At 37.8% G+C, this 20826-nt stretch overlaps 1 protein-coding gene across 1 annotated transcript in view; it reads right to left on the bottom strand.

The window, feature by feature from the left end:
* Positions 1-1416: 1416 nt before the first annotated feature.
* Positions 1417-20826, bottom strand: part of LOC120530344 (protein APCDD1-like) — a 53596-nt gene continuing 34186 nt past the window's right edge. The window contains exons 4-5 of the mRNA XM_039754764.1: positions 6100-6421; positions 1417-2843 (exon numbers count right to left, since the gene is read on the bottom strand). Of these exons, the coding sequence (XP_039610698.1) occupies positions 2395-2843; positions 6100-6421 (771 nt within the window). The 3' untranslated portion in view covers positions 1417-2394. The remainder of the gene's footprint in view (positions 2844-6099; positions 6422-20826) is intronic.

The following is a 20826-nucleotide window of genomic DNA, read 5'->3' as shown; positions in this document are numbered from 1 at the left end:
ATTGAGATCTGATGTATCTAATGTGTTTCTTTAAAGTGTTCCTTTAATTTTTGTGAGCAGTGTATATTAGTCCACGTTGAACCATGCAGAGGACATGTTGTGTATGTGAAAACAAAGAAAGTAAGAAGGATTTTTGTTTGTGACTGCTCGTCAGACTCTGGCTTGTGGAGATGAGCTGTTGCGTTTCTGTCCGTTGTGCTATAGGACTACAAATGGTGCTGACATGCATGAGGTTTGATTTGACATGTTTGGATAGGAACTTTCTTTTGTTTTAGTACATTTTTAATCATACATATTTTGCAAATATCTTCTTATGTAATATGCTACCATGGCTGTTCGTTTGTCTGTCCAGGATTTTAAATCAATAAGCTCACAAACCACTGACCTGAAATTTGGTACACATATACTATGTGATGTCTGCTATCCGCTTTCGGGTGATGATTGACCTCCAAGGTTATTCCTCTTTTTTATTTTATTGTAGAATCAACCTTCGGCAGTGGCCGGCAGAGCAGCTGTGCGGCGCATGCATACGGGTGCCGTTTTCATCCCTTCCTCTTCATATCTTAAATCATTCTTGAGCCAGATTGAATACTTAAGTGTGAGCTTAAGTGAAAAATTAAGGAAAACGTACTAAGTAACCGCAATACAAAATCTGACTTAATCAGTTTTAATTAACATGAAAAGATGCAGACGAAAGAAGAGAAGAAGCTCAGGAAGCAGCAAATTCATCAATGTCTGAGCAAATGAATGCTAAATGTACAGAGAAAGAGTATGAAAACTAGGAATGCTCAAGTTAAGTGTATTCATTGCACGTTATCGTGCAGTGCGCCATTACTGGTATTTTCATAATTCTGTTGGATCAGACATCAACTGATCAGACGTATAGAATTTACTGTGAGCTCCATTGACAGATTTACGATTAATAATAATATCATATGAAACTGGACTTCAGTACCACTCAGGTACTTTTCACAGCCAGTCTCAAACTCACTTCTTCAAGGGCCACAGTGACTGTTGTTTATCATTTCAGCAACTTTCTTAATTTAACTGAGTTATAGGCCTCAAGCTAAGAGTGCTGCAAAGCACTTTTTATCTTTATTATGCTCTGTAATAAATGTTCTCATAGCCTCTCTTTATCTTAATCTCCTCGTGATTAATTACAATCCATTATGAAACTCCAGTTCGGGGTCATGTGCAGTATTGGGTGAAAGGCAGGAATCAACCCTGATGGCAGCCAGCTCACCAGAGAATTGATTCAGAGACACCACCCAAGCTGTGTTGAGGTGTATATAACTCATCTAGACAAAGGCAGAACATTTGAAAGCCACACAATGCATGGGCCTGTATATGAATTCCCTGACTTACCTTCCAGATTTTTTTTTGGAAGCAAAATAATGACAAGACTTCAAAGGTTTCTTTAGCTCAAAATACAATATAAAATATTTGATTTATATAACCAATCCAGTTCTTCAGACAAACACCATACAAAGACATCTGCATCAGGCCAAGACATAACAACAGAGATGGGGTCTAGGTAGTGCTTTTCACAAAAATGCTTCGTCTTGCTTTAAGATTTACAAAGGAAGCTTCTAACCAATTTTGACAATGTGCTCAATTAATCCATTGAACTTGTGACCTACAGCAAATAAAACTGAATGCAAAATAAAAAAGCCACAGGGGCACATTTTATATAGAAAAAAAAGCAAACAAAAAGTGCCATAAATTTCTGAGCATCATTTTGCTTCATCATAAACACCCGTAGTCCACACTGTACAATCGATTTTTTTCTAAAAATAAGAAAACACTTTAATGAAGGCAACTCTTTTCCAAACCATCGTTCATTATAACAGTCACATATGTACACTGAAGCAAATCCGTGTTTTTCTTTTTTTTTTTTAGTGGCAGGCCAAGTCATTTGAATCTTGTTCTGTTTGTGTCAATATCACAGTGATGTATGATAAGGAGGGCAAAACCTGTAAGTCTAAGTTTTGTTTTTTGCTTTTGAATTTTCTTCTCTCTCACCCTCTGTCTCCAGGGCTGATTACTTTTTCCAACATTTCTTTATGTATACACTTATACATTGGTCATTTAAAGTGCAGTTGCTGTTGTGGAGTAGTTTAATTTCTCAGCCCAACAAAATTCAGTTTTATTTGTTAAAGAGAGAAAAAAATGGGAAAGTGAGAGGAATGTCCTTCCTCTTGCTCTTGGAGCTTTTCCTCGAACAATGCCAACAGTTTCATGGCATTCAAGTGCATCAAGCAAATAAACTCCCTTTGAAGACATAGGATAGTACACCATGGGGTTTCCTGGCTTGCCCCTTGTTGATTTTTTTTTACTTCCTTTGGATAATAAACAGTATTTAAAGAAAACAGCCATCTGTCTTATTTTTCTTCTTTAGCTTAAAAACAGGAGGAGGCAGACCATGGTGAGGCAGAAAAATGAGTTGAGTTGAGGCTGGCTAATGCTGTGTGAGCTGCTGTTGATCCGAAGAGGTCTGTCGGTCTCTTCCAAACCACCCTCTGAGCCATGGCTGCTGGATGCACATTGTACTAGTGGAGTCTGGTAAGATGTGGCTCTCTTTTCAGGCCGGTCAGGGCTGGAGCCATCACTGGGCCGCTGGCCATTAAATAGCAGATAGCGGCCATGGGTGTCCTGCTCCATGCGGAAAAGCTCATACTCTGTGTGAGGAAGGCGTATACCCAGTGCCACGCAGCCATTGGTATGTGTCACGTCTTGTTCTACACCGACTTGCCACGAACCTTCTGCTCCACATTCGTTGCCATTGAAAACATTAAGAAGAGATGCTGTGGCCATGTCCATCGGTGTTACTCGCATGTGGTTGACTGGAAAAGACAAATATTATACAGAATGAAGTTAGTGAAGGGCTGAGTCAACATGTGTTGGTCAAAGGAAGACTAGTAAGGGTTAGGGTTCCCACACTGAAAAAAGGAAAAGAAGGCTAGAGACTTAATATTTTATTTGTGCACCTTTCACATTACATCTGAAGAGTCTGTTCTTTTGCCTATGAAAGAATGGCAGACAAAACGTCTTGCTTATGGACCAGTGTATAAAAGAGAGAATCATTGTCAGAAATGTGCCAAAGTTTAGAGCCAAGAAAATCATTAAACCAAACACCAAAGCTCAATATGCAAACAAAAAAAATATTGAGGAACACACACAAAGTCCTAACTTCCCAAATTATTTTTGGAAAGCTAAATGCACAGCATTGGCTGATAACAATATTCAGAAACTTGGACACTGACAGTAGCACACCACCACTGTGTACAGACCATTGTGCGATAATTTAATGTGCCATGTGACCGGCAACCAGCATATTGACTGTAAACAATACAGCCATGTCCATGCAAAAATACATAAAATTTCAGTTCCTATGGAAAAAAAAAAAACTACAATCCATGATAGCAATGCAGAAATTTAATAAACAAAACTGCAAAAAATATTGACACACTGATAATGAACAGATTCACAAAAGATAAGGACAGATCTAAAATCTACACGTGTCAAAACACCAAAACATGATACGAGTCTGCAATCTTCTTTACCTTTTTCAGCATAAGAATATTAAACATCCCACAATGCTTTGAGTAGTAGTCACTATAGTTTGTCCGACATAATCTTGCATGTTTTTACACTTTACATACCAAGTGCTTCACTGCATGTAACAGTGTGTGACTGGGAGCCTGCTGGTAATTTATATGTGTGAATAATACTAAAGCATTCAAGCCAGTTTGTGATGAAAAACATTTAGGAGCAGAGACTGAGTGATGATTATTTTCCTGTTTTTTTCTATTATCTCAGCCATCATGTTAATTAATCTGATTTTATTGCATACATTTTGATAGATAGATAGATATGAGAGGCACTATATCATAGATAGATACATAGATAGACAGATAGATAGATACTTTATTAATCCCACGGGGAAATTCACAGACAAACCCTATGTCCTACCAGAGATCCCCCCAGCCAACTAAAAAAATATACATTAATATAATCCTGCCCTTGTCACTTTTTAGGGCTCTTTTACCACTGAAGTATGCTTTCAAATTATACCTGCCAGAAAAATGATCAACATTAAATCACGTACCTCCTCTTGTTAGATAACATTAGATAGATAGATAGATAGATAGATAGATAGATAGATACTTTATTATCTATCTATCTATCTATCTATCTATCTATCTATCTATCTATCTATCTATCTATCTATCTATCTATCTATCTATCTATCTATCTATCTATCTATCGTTATCTAACATTAGACTATTATATTTAGTTGCATTTTCACTGATAGATTCAACATGTTTTATGTTTATGTTACACTTTCTGTTGTCCCTCCATCTTTCTGATTAGCAGTTCAAAGTCTCCTGAAGTTCTAAGATGGCTTTGCTGTTGTGATAAAATGATGGCAATCATTATGCTCATGAAAGTATTGGGTCACATATATGCATGAATTTAGCAAATGTGTGATTTGTGTGTGTAGGTGTGTAGTTTTAACTCCAATCACGCTCAAAACCACAATGCTGGTGTTTTATATTCAAATAGCAAACTGCTCATGAGTTTCAGGTGAAGGCGCATTCAGAATAGAAAGGGGGAAGAAACTGATCAGTCGCAAATAATGATTATTTTGCAAGACAGTAAAAACACTACCACAGGTCAAACCGTAACAGTAATATGCCTCACAAGACTTTAATGGTGCTAAGTTGTTTTCTATTTCTTTTTATTTCCTTTTCAAATGATCCAAAGCTCAAGACAGCTGGCACAGCAATGCTGCTCTGCCACCAAAGTCATGCTTAACAATGAGCATCGTCACTAACCTCAACACAGCTTTCCTCATTACGATAAAATAACATTACAAAAAACCAAAACCACAAAATAATTAATGTGGTCTCTGAGAACTTAGGCCATTCTTTTTCTTAAAAGATCTCAAAAATATAGGTAAATGCTCAACTGTGTGGTTGTTAGTCTGGCAAGGTTGCTGTGATTTTTTTTCCCTCTTCTTTCTGTTTTTCATACTGTTTAGCTGTTGTTATGTCTCAAACATTATTGTTTGAACACGTTTCTTATTATTTTTCATAGTCTTATGCCTTTATGTTGTTTGTACTGTATCCATTTACTCCAGTTTGTCTGTATTAGGTATTCCTTTTTGTGCTCATGAGTAGATAATGTATACTAAGTAGGCAAATACTTACAGGCTCCCAATACAGTCACCATATTCACATCTCTTGCAGGTTTGTCCCACTGTGCTGACTTCTTCCAAACTCTCTCTATTGCTGCTTTAATCACAGCAGGTGCCTCTACAAAATCATTTTACTTCTTATATTACTTCTTATATTTTGTGTCATCCCTTAACAGGCAACAATATTACAAGATATTCCAAGGGGACAAATGGGTGGTGGACCAAGTCACACAGAATGTCAAAGGCTTGAAATGAACCAATAAGCTTTCAGTTTGAGGTCTAGTGCCTTAAACATTACACCAGACTGCTTACCACTCAAGCCAAATCAGTGTTGCACGGTCCTCTAGCCTATCATGGACAGGACATACTCACACCTACACACACTATCACCTGTCCAGTTTAGAAACACCAATCAATCTAATAACCGCATTTTTAGGAAGTGCAAACGCAAGCAAAATAATTAGAGATAAATTCTACAAAGACAGTGACTAGGTATGTAATTTACTCTTAAAGTGGTGGGTCTGTAGAGCAGCACCACTAACTGCTACACCTTCATAATGTAACCTGACTTTTTATATATTTTTTTTTCCATTTGCATATTTCATTTTGATAAAATAAAAAGTAAGCTTATACAAAAGAAATAAATTATATTACATTTTACTGTGTGGGAGAAAACCAGGCCAGGAGAGAAGAGCATGCAGACACAGAGGGACTATGTAAACTTCATAACAAACACGAGTTAACCCAAGAGCTATGAAACAACAATGCTAGCCATCACACGACCATATTGCCCTTAGATATTTGTAACTCTCATACAGAATATGGAGTTTTAAAGGGGGCACAAAAAAGCGAACATGTTTCCCTTCATCTTTTAACATCAATTTATGAAAGTAATTTACCTTTAAAAACAAACTCTGTTCCTCCCATGACCTTGGTGGAATGCACTCCACGGCTGTACCGTCCTTTGGCATAGATGGTGAATGTTGGGTGCTTACAGACAGGGTCAGAGTAGTGATAGTAGTTTCCTTCCCATGTGTTGTTGCTGTCGTGGAACACAAAATGCCGGGTGAGGAAAAGCACTTCAGGGCGTACTTCACAGCGCTGGCTCACCCACTGGCCATGTAGTCCGATGGCCAGGTCAGCCTTAGGGGGCAGGATGGGTGGATGATACTCATCAGAACGGTAGATGATCCGGCATGCTCTACAGGCATGATCATGGTTCTGGGAGAGCAGAGGAAAAGAGACATATATGACATATCAGGATATGTTGCTAACAGTATTGGGCAAAAATACCATTTCTATTGAAATATTGCCGTATTACACATAAAGCAGAATCTCAATGGGTCCTGTGCTGGTTCTGCATAATAGTCTTAATGACAAATAACACCCCATTGAAGTTCTTGAGCCATGGTCTTTACTACTAGATAGATAGATAGATAGATAGATAGATAGATACTTTATTAATCCCAAGGGGAAATTCACTACTGCTACTGCTGAGTGGTGGAGAACTTCATCTTTGTGTCCACGAGTGCATATTTCTACCGAAGTGCCATATGGTGTTATCGGAGCATTTATTTGCCAGAATGTAAGACTGACTATGAGTGAACCTTTTTCTAAAGGTTGCTTGGCTTTGTTTTGAGAGTACATATTTACTGTGATAACTGAACAATAGAAATAAAAACTTTTCTCTACTTTTGTCACCTTGCTGAATGATTTTTGCACTTTAACTTTCATACATCCGTTCATTTTCTGAACCCGTGCTACAGGGTGGCAAGATGATCTTAACATATGGAGCTAGTTAGGATGGGTTCAAGTCAAATCAAATCAAGTTTACTGTTATGTGTAAATAGCACAATGAAATTACTACTTGCATGTCTCCTAAGAACTGTTCACAAAAACACAATCCAAAAAATAAATAAAAAGTACACTAATTTCAAAAGTGACGATTAACATAACCTTATACGGTTTTTGGAGTTGTGGGGGTGTTTTGTTATGATATCTCTCCATGAACCATCCCAGGTCTCACATTTTGCACTATAACTGACGGTGTTCGGCTGCAAACCTGCAACATCTGCATTACAAAGGTCCTCAGGAGCAGCTCCTTCTATGTCATGAGCGGTTAACAAACTGTTATCCCCAGGCACACAGAGACTACCTGAAGGCTATGCAAGCAGAGTGCTTCCTGATGATGCCAGTAGAGCTCTCCCCCTCTCGCTGCTACCATCTTTTGCATGGCACCACCACGATACTCCATGCATCCACGGTGCAAATCCTGCTGACTACACCAAGTGTTTTGTTGTAGAATCGCTTCATGGTACATCCCAGGTCACACATTTTACACTGTAGTAACTGCTAATGTTCAGCCATGAACATGTACAACCTTATTTACAAAGGCCCTTAGAAGATGCAGGGACTGGTTCTAAGCACTGCAAACAGAGCACTTCCTGTGACGACAGCTGAGTCTCTCTGTCTTAACCCCTATGGGTACAACATGGACAAAGAGTAACCCAGCTGGGAATTGAACCCCATTCCTTGGAACTATGTGAGAGCAGAGCTACCTTGCTGGTTACACTTTAACCAATAATACAAACCTTTCAATGAAGGGCATTTCATCACTTCGACAACTGTGTCTATTCCAATGATTCATTCTGCTTTACTGTTTAGAAACTTGCTAGTCCTCCTTGTAGCCAAGTTTACTTGCAGATTTCCTTGAAGCTGCGTCTTTTCATTTAGCAGCTGTCTGAAAAAATGCTTTTATCTCTTCCATTGTTTTTTTTATTATTTTTAAAATATAGCCTCTGGGAGAAAGAAATGTAAATTTTGTTTTTGTTCGACTTCTTCATTTATAAAAGCCATAGCTGCTCTCTTTCGCAACATCTGTGTTCTGTTTACATGAATGCTTGGGACTGTGATAACCAGCCTTGGACACCCCATAGCTGGTGCCAAGGAGAATATCTAGTCAAGAGACAGACCTTGACCTTTACTATGATGGGAAATACTCTGCGGGAATAGATAGTGCTTCTTTTCCCAGGGAATATGTGCACCTGGAGGTATTACATAAATCAAACTTCAGGTGACTTAGAACTGCCAGAAGTGGAGTCCCACAAATAAGAACAACAAGCGAGGTATCAGTTGTCTGTAATATGACAATTTGGCTCTTCAGATTTGTGGTTTAACCCTTAGTTTCAACATTTGAATGATATTCCACGGACTGTGAGAAGTGCTGTATCATACTCATATTTATAACAAGAATGGACATTTGTTATACTGGAAAACGGATGGAGGCAGATTATTTAATATGCTCTACTTGTACAAAAATGTTTTGCTATACTTTAAAAGTCCATTCGACATTGAGAACAGGTGTGTGAGTGAATGTGCCCTATGATGGACTGCCCCTCCATTCAGTGGTTGGTGGTTGTCAATATATTGCTCCGCTTCTACTGACCTTGAATTGTCTTAAGTACGTTTAGAAAATTAAGCATTTTATGTTGTTATAATTATGGCCCTCACTTCTGCTTAACCTGCATACCTTGAAGGAGAAGAATGAATGGGGCAGAGGAGTACCATAGCAAATGCTTGTGGATATGAGAGAATGTAAAAAAAATCCACCATGTTGTGATCAGAGAGGTAACTGAACACACATTCATGAAGGTGTGAGACAAAAGCACTACTGTGCTTGCCCATTCATTACAGAGGCATCATTAAAATTATGGGTAACATATCTATGATGATAGCCGTAATGATAGCTTACGATGGACTTGTACCTAATGTAGCCAAAATTGGTTCCATCCCTCATTAGAATTTGAGTTTGTTATTTTACATCTAATTCTCATGTTTCTGGGTACCACTTTCATTTTGGGCAAAGGGACTTCCTAGCCTGTGATTGACTGGCTTACCAGCTAGGGTTTGTTCCATGTTATTCTTGATGTTATTGATTCTTGATAATATTGGTTTATGCAATAATTAATTTTTTTTACAATATTTTGTTAAAGTTCTAGCTATACTATTTTGTTTAAAGTTATTTTCATGAGCTCCTCCATTTTGTGCGTTTTTATTTATTTTTAGGGCATCTTGTTTTGCAGTTGTTAGGCCAGTTGCTGTCATGTGACAGGATGTGTGACATCATGTGACAGGATGTGTGACGTCCTGTATGCATTCCTCTAAAGCTATACTGGTCCTTTTTATTCTGATGTCTTCAAGTACAAAAGTGTATACATTTTTAAAATTTTTTTGTAGTTTCATAATATTCCATTCTTTTAATATATAGTTAGTAATTTTGCCCCAGTTCCATTTCTCATCTCTTTGCAGTTACTGCCTTCAGGTGTAACCTATAGTAAAGTACCCTATACAGTATATCCCTTCTATGTGCCTCAGTTCTGTACTGAGCCATTTTCTCCTGTTTGTGGCGTTCGTACTTATTTTTGGATATTCCTTGTGAAGTTCTTTGTAAGTTTTTTCGTTTGGTATTAATTCTTTGGTGTTTGCTTTTTTTTTGTTCTGTGGATTATGAATTTTTATAGTGTCCATTTTTTGGTTACCTATTGTTTATTTTTGAATTCACTTCTAGTTGTGTTTTTGAATTTCCTTTTGAGTAAAATGTTGTCATTTACTGTTGTTGTTAATTAGGTCAGGGGTTTTTATGGCTATCCTCTACGTTTTTATCGCTACAGCCAGGCCTAATTTTTGAGCCTTTTCATTAGTTTTATGGGCCAGAATCTGCAACACTTAGCCACAATATTATTTCAATGAAATCAGAAGTGGAATCATTACAATCTACATCCTGCTTCTTCATGTTATGCAGCCCTGCCACAGTCTTTGGATACTTACCTGAAGATGTTTCTCGGTGTACTCTATTGTTACACAATGCAAATCTGGACGAACAGCTGGTTTACGTCAACTGCATGTTGAATTAAACAAGAAAAAAGGGCTGGTGCCAAAGGCATTGGCTTCCCGTGCTTCTAAATGGCAAAAGTGGATCAGAAAATTGATGCCTGGAATATGTGTATTGTTATTCACTTCTTTATCATCAAACGTTTTGCTGGAGTTTTTGATATTGTGCTTTTTAACTTTTGCCAAAATGAACAGGTAGGTTCAGTATTGAACAGCTATGTGTAACAATGAAAGCTAATAGTCCTGATCCTCAGCAGTTCTGACACTATGTAATTTAAAACTGAATTGTTTTTTCAAGTTCTGTTCACAGAATTCCCAGGTTTAACTCATGCTGTGAGAAAACAAAGAAGTGTAGTAAAACTTTAGCAATTGCTACTAGTAAATAGGTAGTGAATTAATGCTAGAGATCAAAAACTAAATCAGTTGCATTGACAGCTTTCAGCAAGTGTGAGCCTAATTAAGCGTCTTTATAAATTACCAAACCAAATGGTAACTGATGAAGCTGAGATGGTAACTAATGAAGTGCTTGCAGATATTCACACTCAAACATGGGGAATACAAAATACAACAAGAGATTAGAATGTAAAGCTTGTCTAGTTAGCCTGTATTAAATCTATGAGAAACCAGTCTTCAGTTTCATCTCTTTCTATCACCATGCCATAAAATGAGACACAAAGGTACACAAAGAACAAGAATTACTGACAACTAATTTCCCCTTCTCATGATCACAGCCTTCTGAACAAAATGCAAAGCTCAGACCCATAGACGAGCTCCCACAAAACGTTTTTTCCACTCATTGTGCTTTCCAAATATGGAACAAACTCAGTGTGGAGTTCCTGTGGTCTGTTGCGTGCATAAACTTTGTAAATGTACTGCATAATTTTAGGCTGTCAGTTTACTGCTGTGGGTTGCATATGGCTTGTAGTTTCTAAGTAAAAACAAAAAGAATCCACAACCGTTTGTCTTTTTTAGTGCTATTATTATTATTATTGTTCTTTGCAGTGGCAAACTTTGTAATTTGCATTTGTTTAGATTGTAATAATTAAAAACAACAGCAGCAGCAAAATGCAGACCTTTGGGAAAAACTGAGCAGAATGGAAAACAATAAAGATCTGGCATAGTTGTGGGAATTCTAAGGACTTTCCACTGGCTGCATGATAAGTGTGCACTTAACCACAACTGACTGCCATGTTCATTCACATGATCCAATTCATCCAGCCATCCAATTTTTGAACTGGCTTTTTCCTATAACAGGGCGTAGGGCACCTCAGCCCAAGGAGGACAAAGTGGCAATCAGCCCTGACTCAATGCCATCTCATCAAAGGTCACACTTTCCCATGCCGGTCCAATTCAGAGTCAACAAATAACATAATGAGTATGTCTATGGGGATATTTGAGGATTCCAAGGTGTCGGGAGAAAAAGCACTCTGTGCAAACTTTTATATATTGTATAGAGTGTGATGTTGCATTTAATGGTTGTTATATTTATTATCTGCATTTGGATTTATTTTGCGGTCTGACATCTTATGCTACTGTCAGTATTCTGTAAATAATATGCAGGTACAAATCTTATTGGACAATACTAGGCTGACCCGCCTTTTAAGTTGACCACTTCTTAAGGCAATTCAATATGTAGATCAATTTGATATTTTATACAAACTCATTAATTTGGTTATATTGCATTTGAGCGGTATTACTTTAATACTCGTAGTTTCTGTTATTTTTGTGTTGAAATTTAAACTTTTTTTCTATATTGAGGTCGCCCTTATGAACCCTCCTGATATTTACTACGCGGTGAAGCATTTGTACTCCATCAACATGAATTATTTCCAGAGACATCATTTTGTGTATTTTTCCAGGGCATCGCGCACAAAAGCAAGGGAACGATGGAAGCACCAGAACTCTGCTCACATCATGTCGCCTGCCGCAAGCTGCAAGTAGTAAGTCTGTGATAAGCGGAATACCGCTACGCTTTCCACTCACGGGACGGAAGGACAATCCCGACCGCTTTTATATAGTAAGAAAGAAGAAGAAGATATCACAGAGTCTGGAGTAGAAAATCATCTTTTACCTGGAAAAACGAAACTACAAATCCCATCGTGCATTGCAAAATGGACGGGACGTGTGTGAAACTCTGCGCCTGCGTAGCACTCACAGGACGGAAGGACAATCTCGACCTCTTTTATACAGAAGGATACATGATAGTAAACTTTAACTTGACTGGGACCATGCTATGAATTAACCCAAAACCTTGTAGTTATGAGAAACCAGAGATAACTACTGTGCTTTACAATGCAATTAAAAGTAAAAAAAAAATAGGTTAAAGCTGACATCACATTATGTGACTTCTAATCAGAGTAATTGTCACATTTGTCAGCGATTTTGTTTCTGGACCATGTTAATTTACATGATCAAAAAACACTGGGCCTGTCAAGTATAGTGACCGTGTGGCGACTTTCCAGCACAGCCATGCTCACCACTGTTTCTGGACTGCCAATAGTGTGCTGCTTAACTTTGTCAGTGCTGTACAAAGGGTTAACATGTATGGCAAGTTTAGCCACAATCTCATCCTCTTTTTCATTTTTCCATTTTCTTGTGGTATGTAATGCACAAAACATCAGACAGGTGAACCTCTCTTCTATTTGCTAGGTCCAAAACACGCAGGTTATTTATTTCTCACTGCTGCATTGTACTTCTAGCTGAGCATTAAGGGACACACAGAGCTCGCCCCTACGACTAACCTGTTGATAATATTGCAGTGAGTTGCTGGGTATGTCAGACTGAGTGATGGCCTTCATGGGTGTAAGATGATGTAAATGAAGGCTTTGACTGAAAACCGCTATGAAGGTGTTAAATGTCATATAGTCTTAAAGGAGATTCTTTACATGATCTTCCTTAATTTTTAGCTATGTTATACTGTATAATGCAACACTTTTCTTGGCTAAATTGAGCAATTTCAATGACTATTATTCCACTTGTAATAACATTGGTAAAACATAGCCAGCAATAATACTGGAAGAGTTGCCAAAAAATTGCACAATTTAATTTTAGAGCTTTTAAATTCACCTGAGGTCTTTATCTTTTCATAATTTTTTTTACTCTGAGTAGATTGATTATTGAATGTAAATTTAGCTCATATAATTAAGGGTAATTAAGGGTGGACATGAGCAACCGAGTTTGCCCATTAATGAACTGGCACCTTGTTTGGTTTTACTTCTTGCCTTATCCTAGGATAGGTTGTGTCCCAGAAATTAATTATCATGGACACAGTAATGGATGAATGGAGGAAATCCAATTGCAATGAGTATTTATGGTCACATAGAGAGGGTTTTTTTTTTTGCTGATCGGTGCTGCAGTGTTTAAAATCTCTGTTTTTTACAGGTTCTACAGGTTTACAAGTTTTACAGGTCCTGGGTTCAAACCTTAGCCTCATCGTGACCATGGTCTGTGCCAAGCTGCATATTGTCTTAACCTCTGTGTGGATTTTTCTCCAAGTACTTTTGTTTCAACTCAGAAATGAACATTTTAGGTTATCTGGTGATTCTAACCTGATCCAGTATAAATGAATTAATGAATGTACTATATATGCTTGAGAATATGCCCTTAGAAAAACTGGTAATCCATCACAAATTAAAGTAGGTACATAAAATGGCTAGACATTTCTGATTTTCTGCATAGAGCAATACTGAATTTGCCAGTTTATGTTGAACACTTTTAGAAAAATGTTTTTAAATCATAAAAGTTTGTTACTGGTATGTGCAGTGTGTTTCAACTTTTCCCAATGTTACTTACATGCTTGTGTGGTTCCAAGTTAATTTCCACTACAGATCCTAGTTATTCATTAAGCATCAAACAATCACATTGCTTAATATGCTCATGTTTCTCCATTAAAATAAAAAGTCTGCATTTGCAGTTATAGTATGTCCCACTAGCTACTGAAACTTCAGTGAAACCTGCACCAGCCAGAGACTGTGGCATAACAAAGAAACAAAGGAGAACAAAAAGCTATCATTCCAGATGTTCAACTCCTTGCTACCTGAAGTTTTAAAACCTTTTTTTATTAATGCCGCCTTATGTGCTTGCTGCCCATTCAAGAGGTTAACAAAGACCCCAGAAGGAAAGTTTCACAATGACTCTGTACTTGGATTTCAATCACAGGTTCATCCTGAGAGTTTAATCCATCTCTCTGTCAAGGAGAGGCCAGTAAAGTAAGGATGAGTGACTGGCTGATAGCATCAACATTCTTGGGGGGCTTACTGTGCCAATCCAAGAAGTACCTGCAGGATGATCCTGATATAGATATCAAGTGCAGGCAGCTCAGAGAAGCCTGTCTAAGCAATAAAAAAAAAATAAATTCCATTTTGTATCGAAAACAGAAGAGACCTCTTCATATTAACCTTAGGGCATGAAGTGAACAGTGGGATAAAAAGAAGACAAGATTTTAAACAACATTTGCAAGTGCAGGCAGCAAAATGTACAAAAACTCATGCATCTCAATTACACTGACTTCATTTTTTTGTTTACTTCCTTCACTGTAAGACTTCTTAAAGTATTCACAATCAGCTGTTCAGCTCTTTAGCCTAATCCTCTCTGAGATTTTATGAGATAATGTGAATATATTTCTAAAACTTTTCTATAGTCTTTACTTTTTTCCTGTTCATTTTACATTAATTATTGTATATTATATCATAGTTTGTGCAGTGGATGGCACTGTTACCATATAGCTTTAGTCTCACGGGTTCAAATCAGGTCTGGTCATTGTGCGGAGTTTGCACATAATCCCTCCACCTTCCAAAGATGAGTTGTTTGGTTATTTTTAAATCGGCAAAGCTTAAGTGTGCCCCATGATCGACTGGAATCCCCTCCAGGGTTGCCCCCATTTGTCATTGTGAAAGCCTTAGGCTCCTGTCAACACCTTAGTGAGAAAAGTGGAGATGCATAGAAGAGTGAATGTAAGAAGTGATAACTTACAAGTGTAACCAATTGATAGGCCTCATTCTGAACTGTTTCTTAACTTTTCCCAGTTGCTACTGAGTTCACCTTATATGTCTATTTTGAACTGGAATAGAGGTTTTGGTATATGAAGTTGAATTCATGGATCAAAGTACTCAGTTCTATTGGATAAAGACTCTGGCTGTCGGGATTCTGTATTGTATTCTGCATTACCATTTTATCAATCTCTTAGTACGAAATATACAGTATCGCTGGTAAATCCATACCATACCATTTTCAAAGCCTGCTTTATCTTGAGCAGGGTGGTGGGAGAGCTAGAGCCTACCCGCAAGCACAGGGCGCAAAGCAGGAACAATCCCTGGACAGGGTGCCAGCCCATCGCAAGGTGAACGCACACACACATACACACACACCCCATTTTAATTTAGAATTACCAATCCACCTAACTTGCATGTCTTTGGAGTGTGGGAGGAAAGCCACTCAAACACTTGGAAAGCATGCACACTCCATGCAGGGAGGCAGTAGCACTACCACTGTGCCGCGCACTGATATATCCATCGATCCATTTTTTTGAACAAGTTCAAGTGTCTTAAAATAAACACAAATAATATGCACAAGACAATCTAAATAAAATGTTGTAAGTTTCACACCTAAGTATGTGCATATTTAAAACATTTTAGATAGTTTTAAAATATATACTTTTTGCAGAGTTATACCTTTAGATGTGTTCATTTTTTTTTCTACTGCAATGTGCTGAATTGTGTTACTTAATGTTATTTAGTATTATTTTTCCTTTATTTTACATGTGCATGTATGACATGAGTTGTGCAAAAATTTGATTTAATATACTGTATGTATATATTTATAAAATAAACCTTCTACACTTGGTCATCCATCTATTCAATTTCTGATGATGCTTTTCCCATTCTTATATATAAGTTAAATATTGACAATAGTGCTACTGTTATATTTCTCTGGGGTCTGATACGTTCTGAGTACACAAATTTGATTAGTACATTCACACTAGAAGGAAAAAAACTGACTTGATTAGATCTTGACTGAAATATGTCAGCCATAATTTTATAATGGTCCATTTTCAATTTACACAAAAATACATATTACTGAGGAACTAAACATTTTTTTTTAATTTTTTAAAGATGTAGTACATTTAATTAGCTTGGAAGCTTTTTCTGATAAAAAGTGACAATTTTACCACAGCTGTCATCACCTTTTTTTATTTTAAGTCCTCCTATTTGTATGTATTGTCACACACATGATATTGATCTATTTCTTCTTGGGGTGTGATATAAAGGGTACATTGCTGAAAGGACTACTGGTTGCACTCCTGCTTACTATCCTTCACTTCTGCCCTTAGACTGGAAGACCATGCCTCCACACTTGCAGTCCATCCACCATTTAAAAGACACATACTCAAGACTTCAGGGTCATTGGACAAGTACAGAACCAAGACACCAGCCTGTACCACTTTTGCCTATAATTTTATTTTAACATTAAACATGGCTGCCTGTGTCATCTCAAATATATGTAATTTTTTTGTTGCTTTTACACAACTCACACTATATAAAATATACTGTATATTTCACTTATACACTTAAAATACATTTACATATTTTGAAAGAATTCTCATTGGGCAAATGGAGAAATTAGGTAGGAAACTGTAGTTTGAGAACTTTCTTACAATAGATTATGGTGAAATGTTCTTCTAGTTGGTTTGAATCCTACCTGGCAGGTAGAAAATTCTTTGTGAGTTGTGGTAATCACAACACAAAGACACATGATATCCAATATGATGTTCCACAAGGCTCTATCCTGGGTCTGCTGCTCTTCTCAATCTACATGCTTCCGTGAGGTCAGATTATCTCAGGTTATCAATAGCACCTGATGACTCCGACTCTCTCGATACACTAACACAATGTCTTACTAGTATTTCTGAATGGATGAATAGTAATTTTCTCAAACTAAATAAAGAGAAAACTGAAATTTTAGTAATTGGCAATAATGGATTCAATGAGGTTATCAGAAATAAACTTGATGCATTAGGATTAAAAGTTAAGACGGAAGTAAAAAATTTAGGAGTAACTGTTGACTGTAATCTGAATTTTAAATCACATATTAATCAGACCACTAGGACAGCATTTTTTCACTTAAGAAACATAGCAAAAGTTAGACCTCTTATATCATTGAAACATGCTGAGAAATTAATTCACGCTTTTGTTTTCAGTCGACTAGATTACTGTAACGCACTCCTCTCAGGACTACCCAAAAAAGACATAAATCATTTGCAACGAGTGCAGAATGCAGCTGCTAGAATCCTAACTAGGAAAAGAAAATCTGAACACATTTCTCCAGTTTTGATGTCACTACACTGGTTACCTGTGTCATTCAGGATTGACTTTAAAATTCTGTTTATGGTTTATAAAGCCTTAAATAATCTCACACCATCTTATATATCGGAATGCCTGACACGTTATATTACAAATCGTAACCTTAGATCTTCAAATGAGTGTCTCCTTAGAATTCCAAAAGCTAAACTTAAAAGAAGTGGTGAGGCGGCCTTCTGCTGTTATGCACCTAAAATCTGGAAAGCCTGCCAATAGGAATTCGCCAGGCTAATACAGTAGAGCACTTTAAAAAACTGCTGAAAACACATTACTTTAACATGGCTTTCTGATAACTTCACTTTAACTTAATACTGATACTCTGTATGTTCAATTCATCATAATAACTATTCACAGTGGCTCTAAAATCCGTACTGACTCCTACTCTCTCTTCTGTTTCTTTTTCCAGTTTCTTTGTGGTGGCGGCCTGTGCTACCACCACCTACTCAAAGCATCATGATGCACCAACATTGATGGACTGAAAGCCAGAAGTCTACGTGACCATCATCTTCAAGTCCTTCCATGAGAACCCTAAATACAAAGAAGACTGTTTGACTTATGTTAGGTAGATTGCCCAGAGGGGACTGGGCGGTCTCTTGGTCTGGAATCCCTACAGATTTTATTTTTTTTCTCTGGAAAAAGCCTCTGGAGTTTTTTTTTGTTTTTTCTGTCCACCCTGGCCATCGGACCTTACTTATTCTATGTTAATTAATGTTGACTTATTTTTATTTTTTATTGTGTCTTCTATTTTTCTATTCTTCATTTTGTAAAGCACTTTGAGGTACATTTTTTTTTGTATGAAAATGTGCTATATAATAAATGTTGTTGTTGTTCTACATCATTGGTTATATATAATTTGTTACCACTTACAAACCAGTTAAAATTGATTTATTGCTGATTAATAGTAATGCATAATAAAGGCTTTTAAATGAATAGTTACATTGAGTTCTATACATCCTTCCATCCATTATCCAACCCGCTATATCCTAACTACAGGGTCACGGGGGTCTGCTGGGGCCAATCCCAGCCAACACAGGGCGCAAGGCAGGAACAAATCCCTGGGCAGGGCACCAGCCCACTGCAGGAGTTCTATACAGTACATATTTTGTTAAAATGGATTACTGCACACATTTGAATATGCTTTTTCCTTTTTTTCTGAATGCTCATTTTTTTCTTCCACATGTAATGAAGGATCATTTTGGCAATATGCCTTATTTTCCTTGAGTAGTGATTTCAGTCATCATGATGTCATGTAAAGACACTAATAAACTGATAAGAAATGGAAAATTACTGTATCGCTAGTCTGACCTGCCTCCTTGAATAAAACATGAAGGCTACCCCTGACTTTTGCTCAATATGTCTTTTTTTTTTGCTATTATCATTTTATCTTATGGAGATGAAGTTATTTCTTCAAAGCACATAGTGCAGAGAGTTTGTAAACATGGTCCTAGGAAAATTACCAGTGCTCCACCTAACCTGCTCATCATGTCAAAGGATAGGTGAAGCACTGGTAATTCTAGGACCATGTTTGGTGTTTCTGTGAATTTCTTATTACACTGAGCACGGCACATTCATTCTGCTCAGAGTCTCTAGACAAAGCTGTATAGGATTTACTTCTGGACATGTATTTCATGCATTTGTATTGTCTTCTTATTCACAAGTGTCTCTCCACTTGCTTATTCATTTTGTTCCCAGTTTATTTTGCACTCAAGATTCTGAGCCACTGTATGACTGGCAATTCCTTCTATACTTAGTTGTTGCCATTGTGAACATTGCCCCGGACACAGACAGGCAGACACACTCAAGTCACCCAACACACGTTTATTTTTTATCATTTGATACAGTTCAGTACTCACAAGCCCCCCAATACCCCTCAGTCCAGGCCAATCCAATGCCTTCTGTCTCTCTCTCTCTCTCTTTTCTTCAGGCCACCTCCTGCCTTCTCCAGACCTTGTCACTCTTCCACCCGACTCTTGTTCCTTCTGCAGGGAGGTGGCCCCTTTAAATAAGCACCCAGATGTGCTCTAGGTGTGTTCCCGGCAATCTCCCACCGACATGCCCCAGTGTGGCGGAAGTGCCGGCTGTCTCCTTGAAAGCACTCCGGGTGTCCCCGTTTTCTCTTCCCCCCAGCACTTCCGGGTGTGGCGGAAGTGCTGAGGTCTAGGGTCTTCCTGGTATTGGGGTCCCCCTGGCGGTAACCCCGGGTCCCTACAGGGTCAAGCTTCCCAGCTCTTTACCCGAGGCCTCCAGGGCGGTCGCCCCCTCAAGGTCTGGAGGAGGCACCAGCTCTCCTCCTGTCTTCTCAGGCGTCCCGGCTGGGTACCACCTCCATCTGTTTGTGACACCATATACAGTCATGATCCACTAATGAAAAAAGCAAGTTTAGAAAATAAATAGATGGGCAGGTTTTTGTGTGAATAATAATGTTCACAAGGGGATCTGTTAATTACATTTTGTCTTGTCATGTTTCTCACTGTCTTACTTTGTGCCACTGCTTCTTTGTCATCCTACTACAGTTGTTCCTTGCGATTTGCTGGAGTTGGGGCACAGGATCCCCGCAATTGTGAAAATCAGTGAATATGCTTATAATTATACAGTATTCTAAATTTATTGCACTGACAATGATGCAAAATGTTGCATGAAATGTGAGTTAGAATGATCACAGCACAAGCAAATCATGTGTGTGAGGCTGGCTGCTGAGACAAAAATGCGTGGCGTCCCCTAGACAAAGTGTGTTGCTCCGTATTTCTTCAGTGAACTGAAACTTTAACAAAATGTACTGTAACTTATAATAAATATGTGTGTGTGTGTGTGTGTGTGTGTAAATTTATGGTAATATACAATATATTACACATACAAAAGAAATACAAAAAAACACAAAGCCACTAAGTCAAGTCTCACAGATGCAGATGATGACGGTATAGTGATGATGAAATGCAATCTAATGTGAATAGCGCCTGAAAATTTTGTCCTACTGTGATGCCAATGTAAGTAAAGATTCACACACATCACACAAAGAAGCAAGTACAGGACAAGAACATACATCCAGAGAAAATAGTAATCCAATAAGTGTAATTTAATCCAATAGTGCAGTGATACAAAATGTCACCCGATGATTTTATGACTTCCTTTTAAAAGTTGTGCTTCATCTTATTTCACTCTTGCAGCTACTGCTGAAGCTGCCTAATGCTGCAGCACTGCTAGGGTAATGGGATTTGCAGTCCATTTATGTAGCACTGCTATAGCATTGTCTGCAGTTTTCTGCAATAGGCTGAAAAACTGCTAAATAATTTCCATTTAAATTATTGGTGACAAACCCACAGATAGGTGGATCCGCGAATCATAAACCCACAAATCACAAAGGCTGACCTGTACATCTCTGCA

The sequence above is a fragment of the Polypterus senegalus genome, chromosome 5 (genome assembly GCF_016835505.1).
Source record: "Polypterus senegalus isolate Bchr_013 chromosome 5, ASM1683550v1, whole genome shotgun sequence".
NCBI lineage: Eukaryota > Metazoa > Chordata > Cladistia > Polypteriformes > Polypteridae > Polypterus > Polypterus senegalus.
The sequence above is the reverse complement of the archived record's forward strand: the minus strand, read 5'-3'. Positions and strand labels throughout refer to the sequence as shown.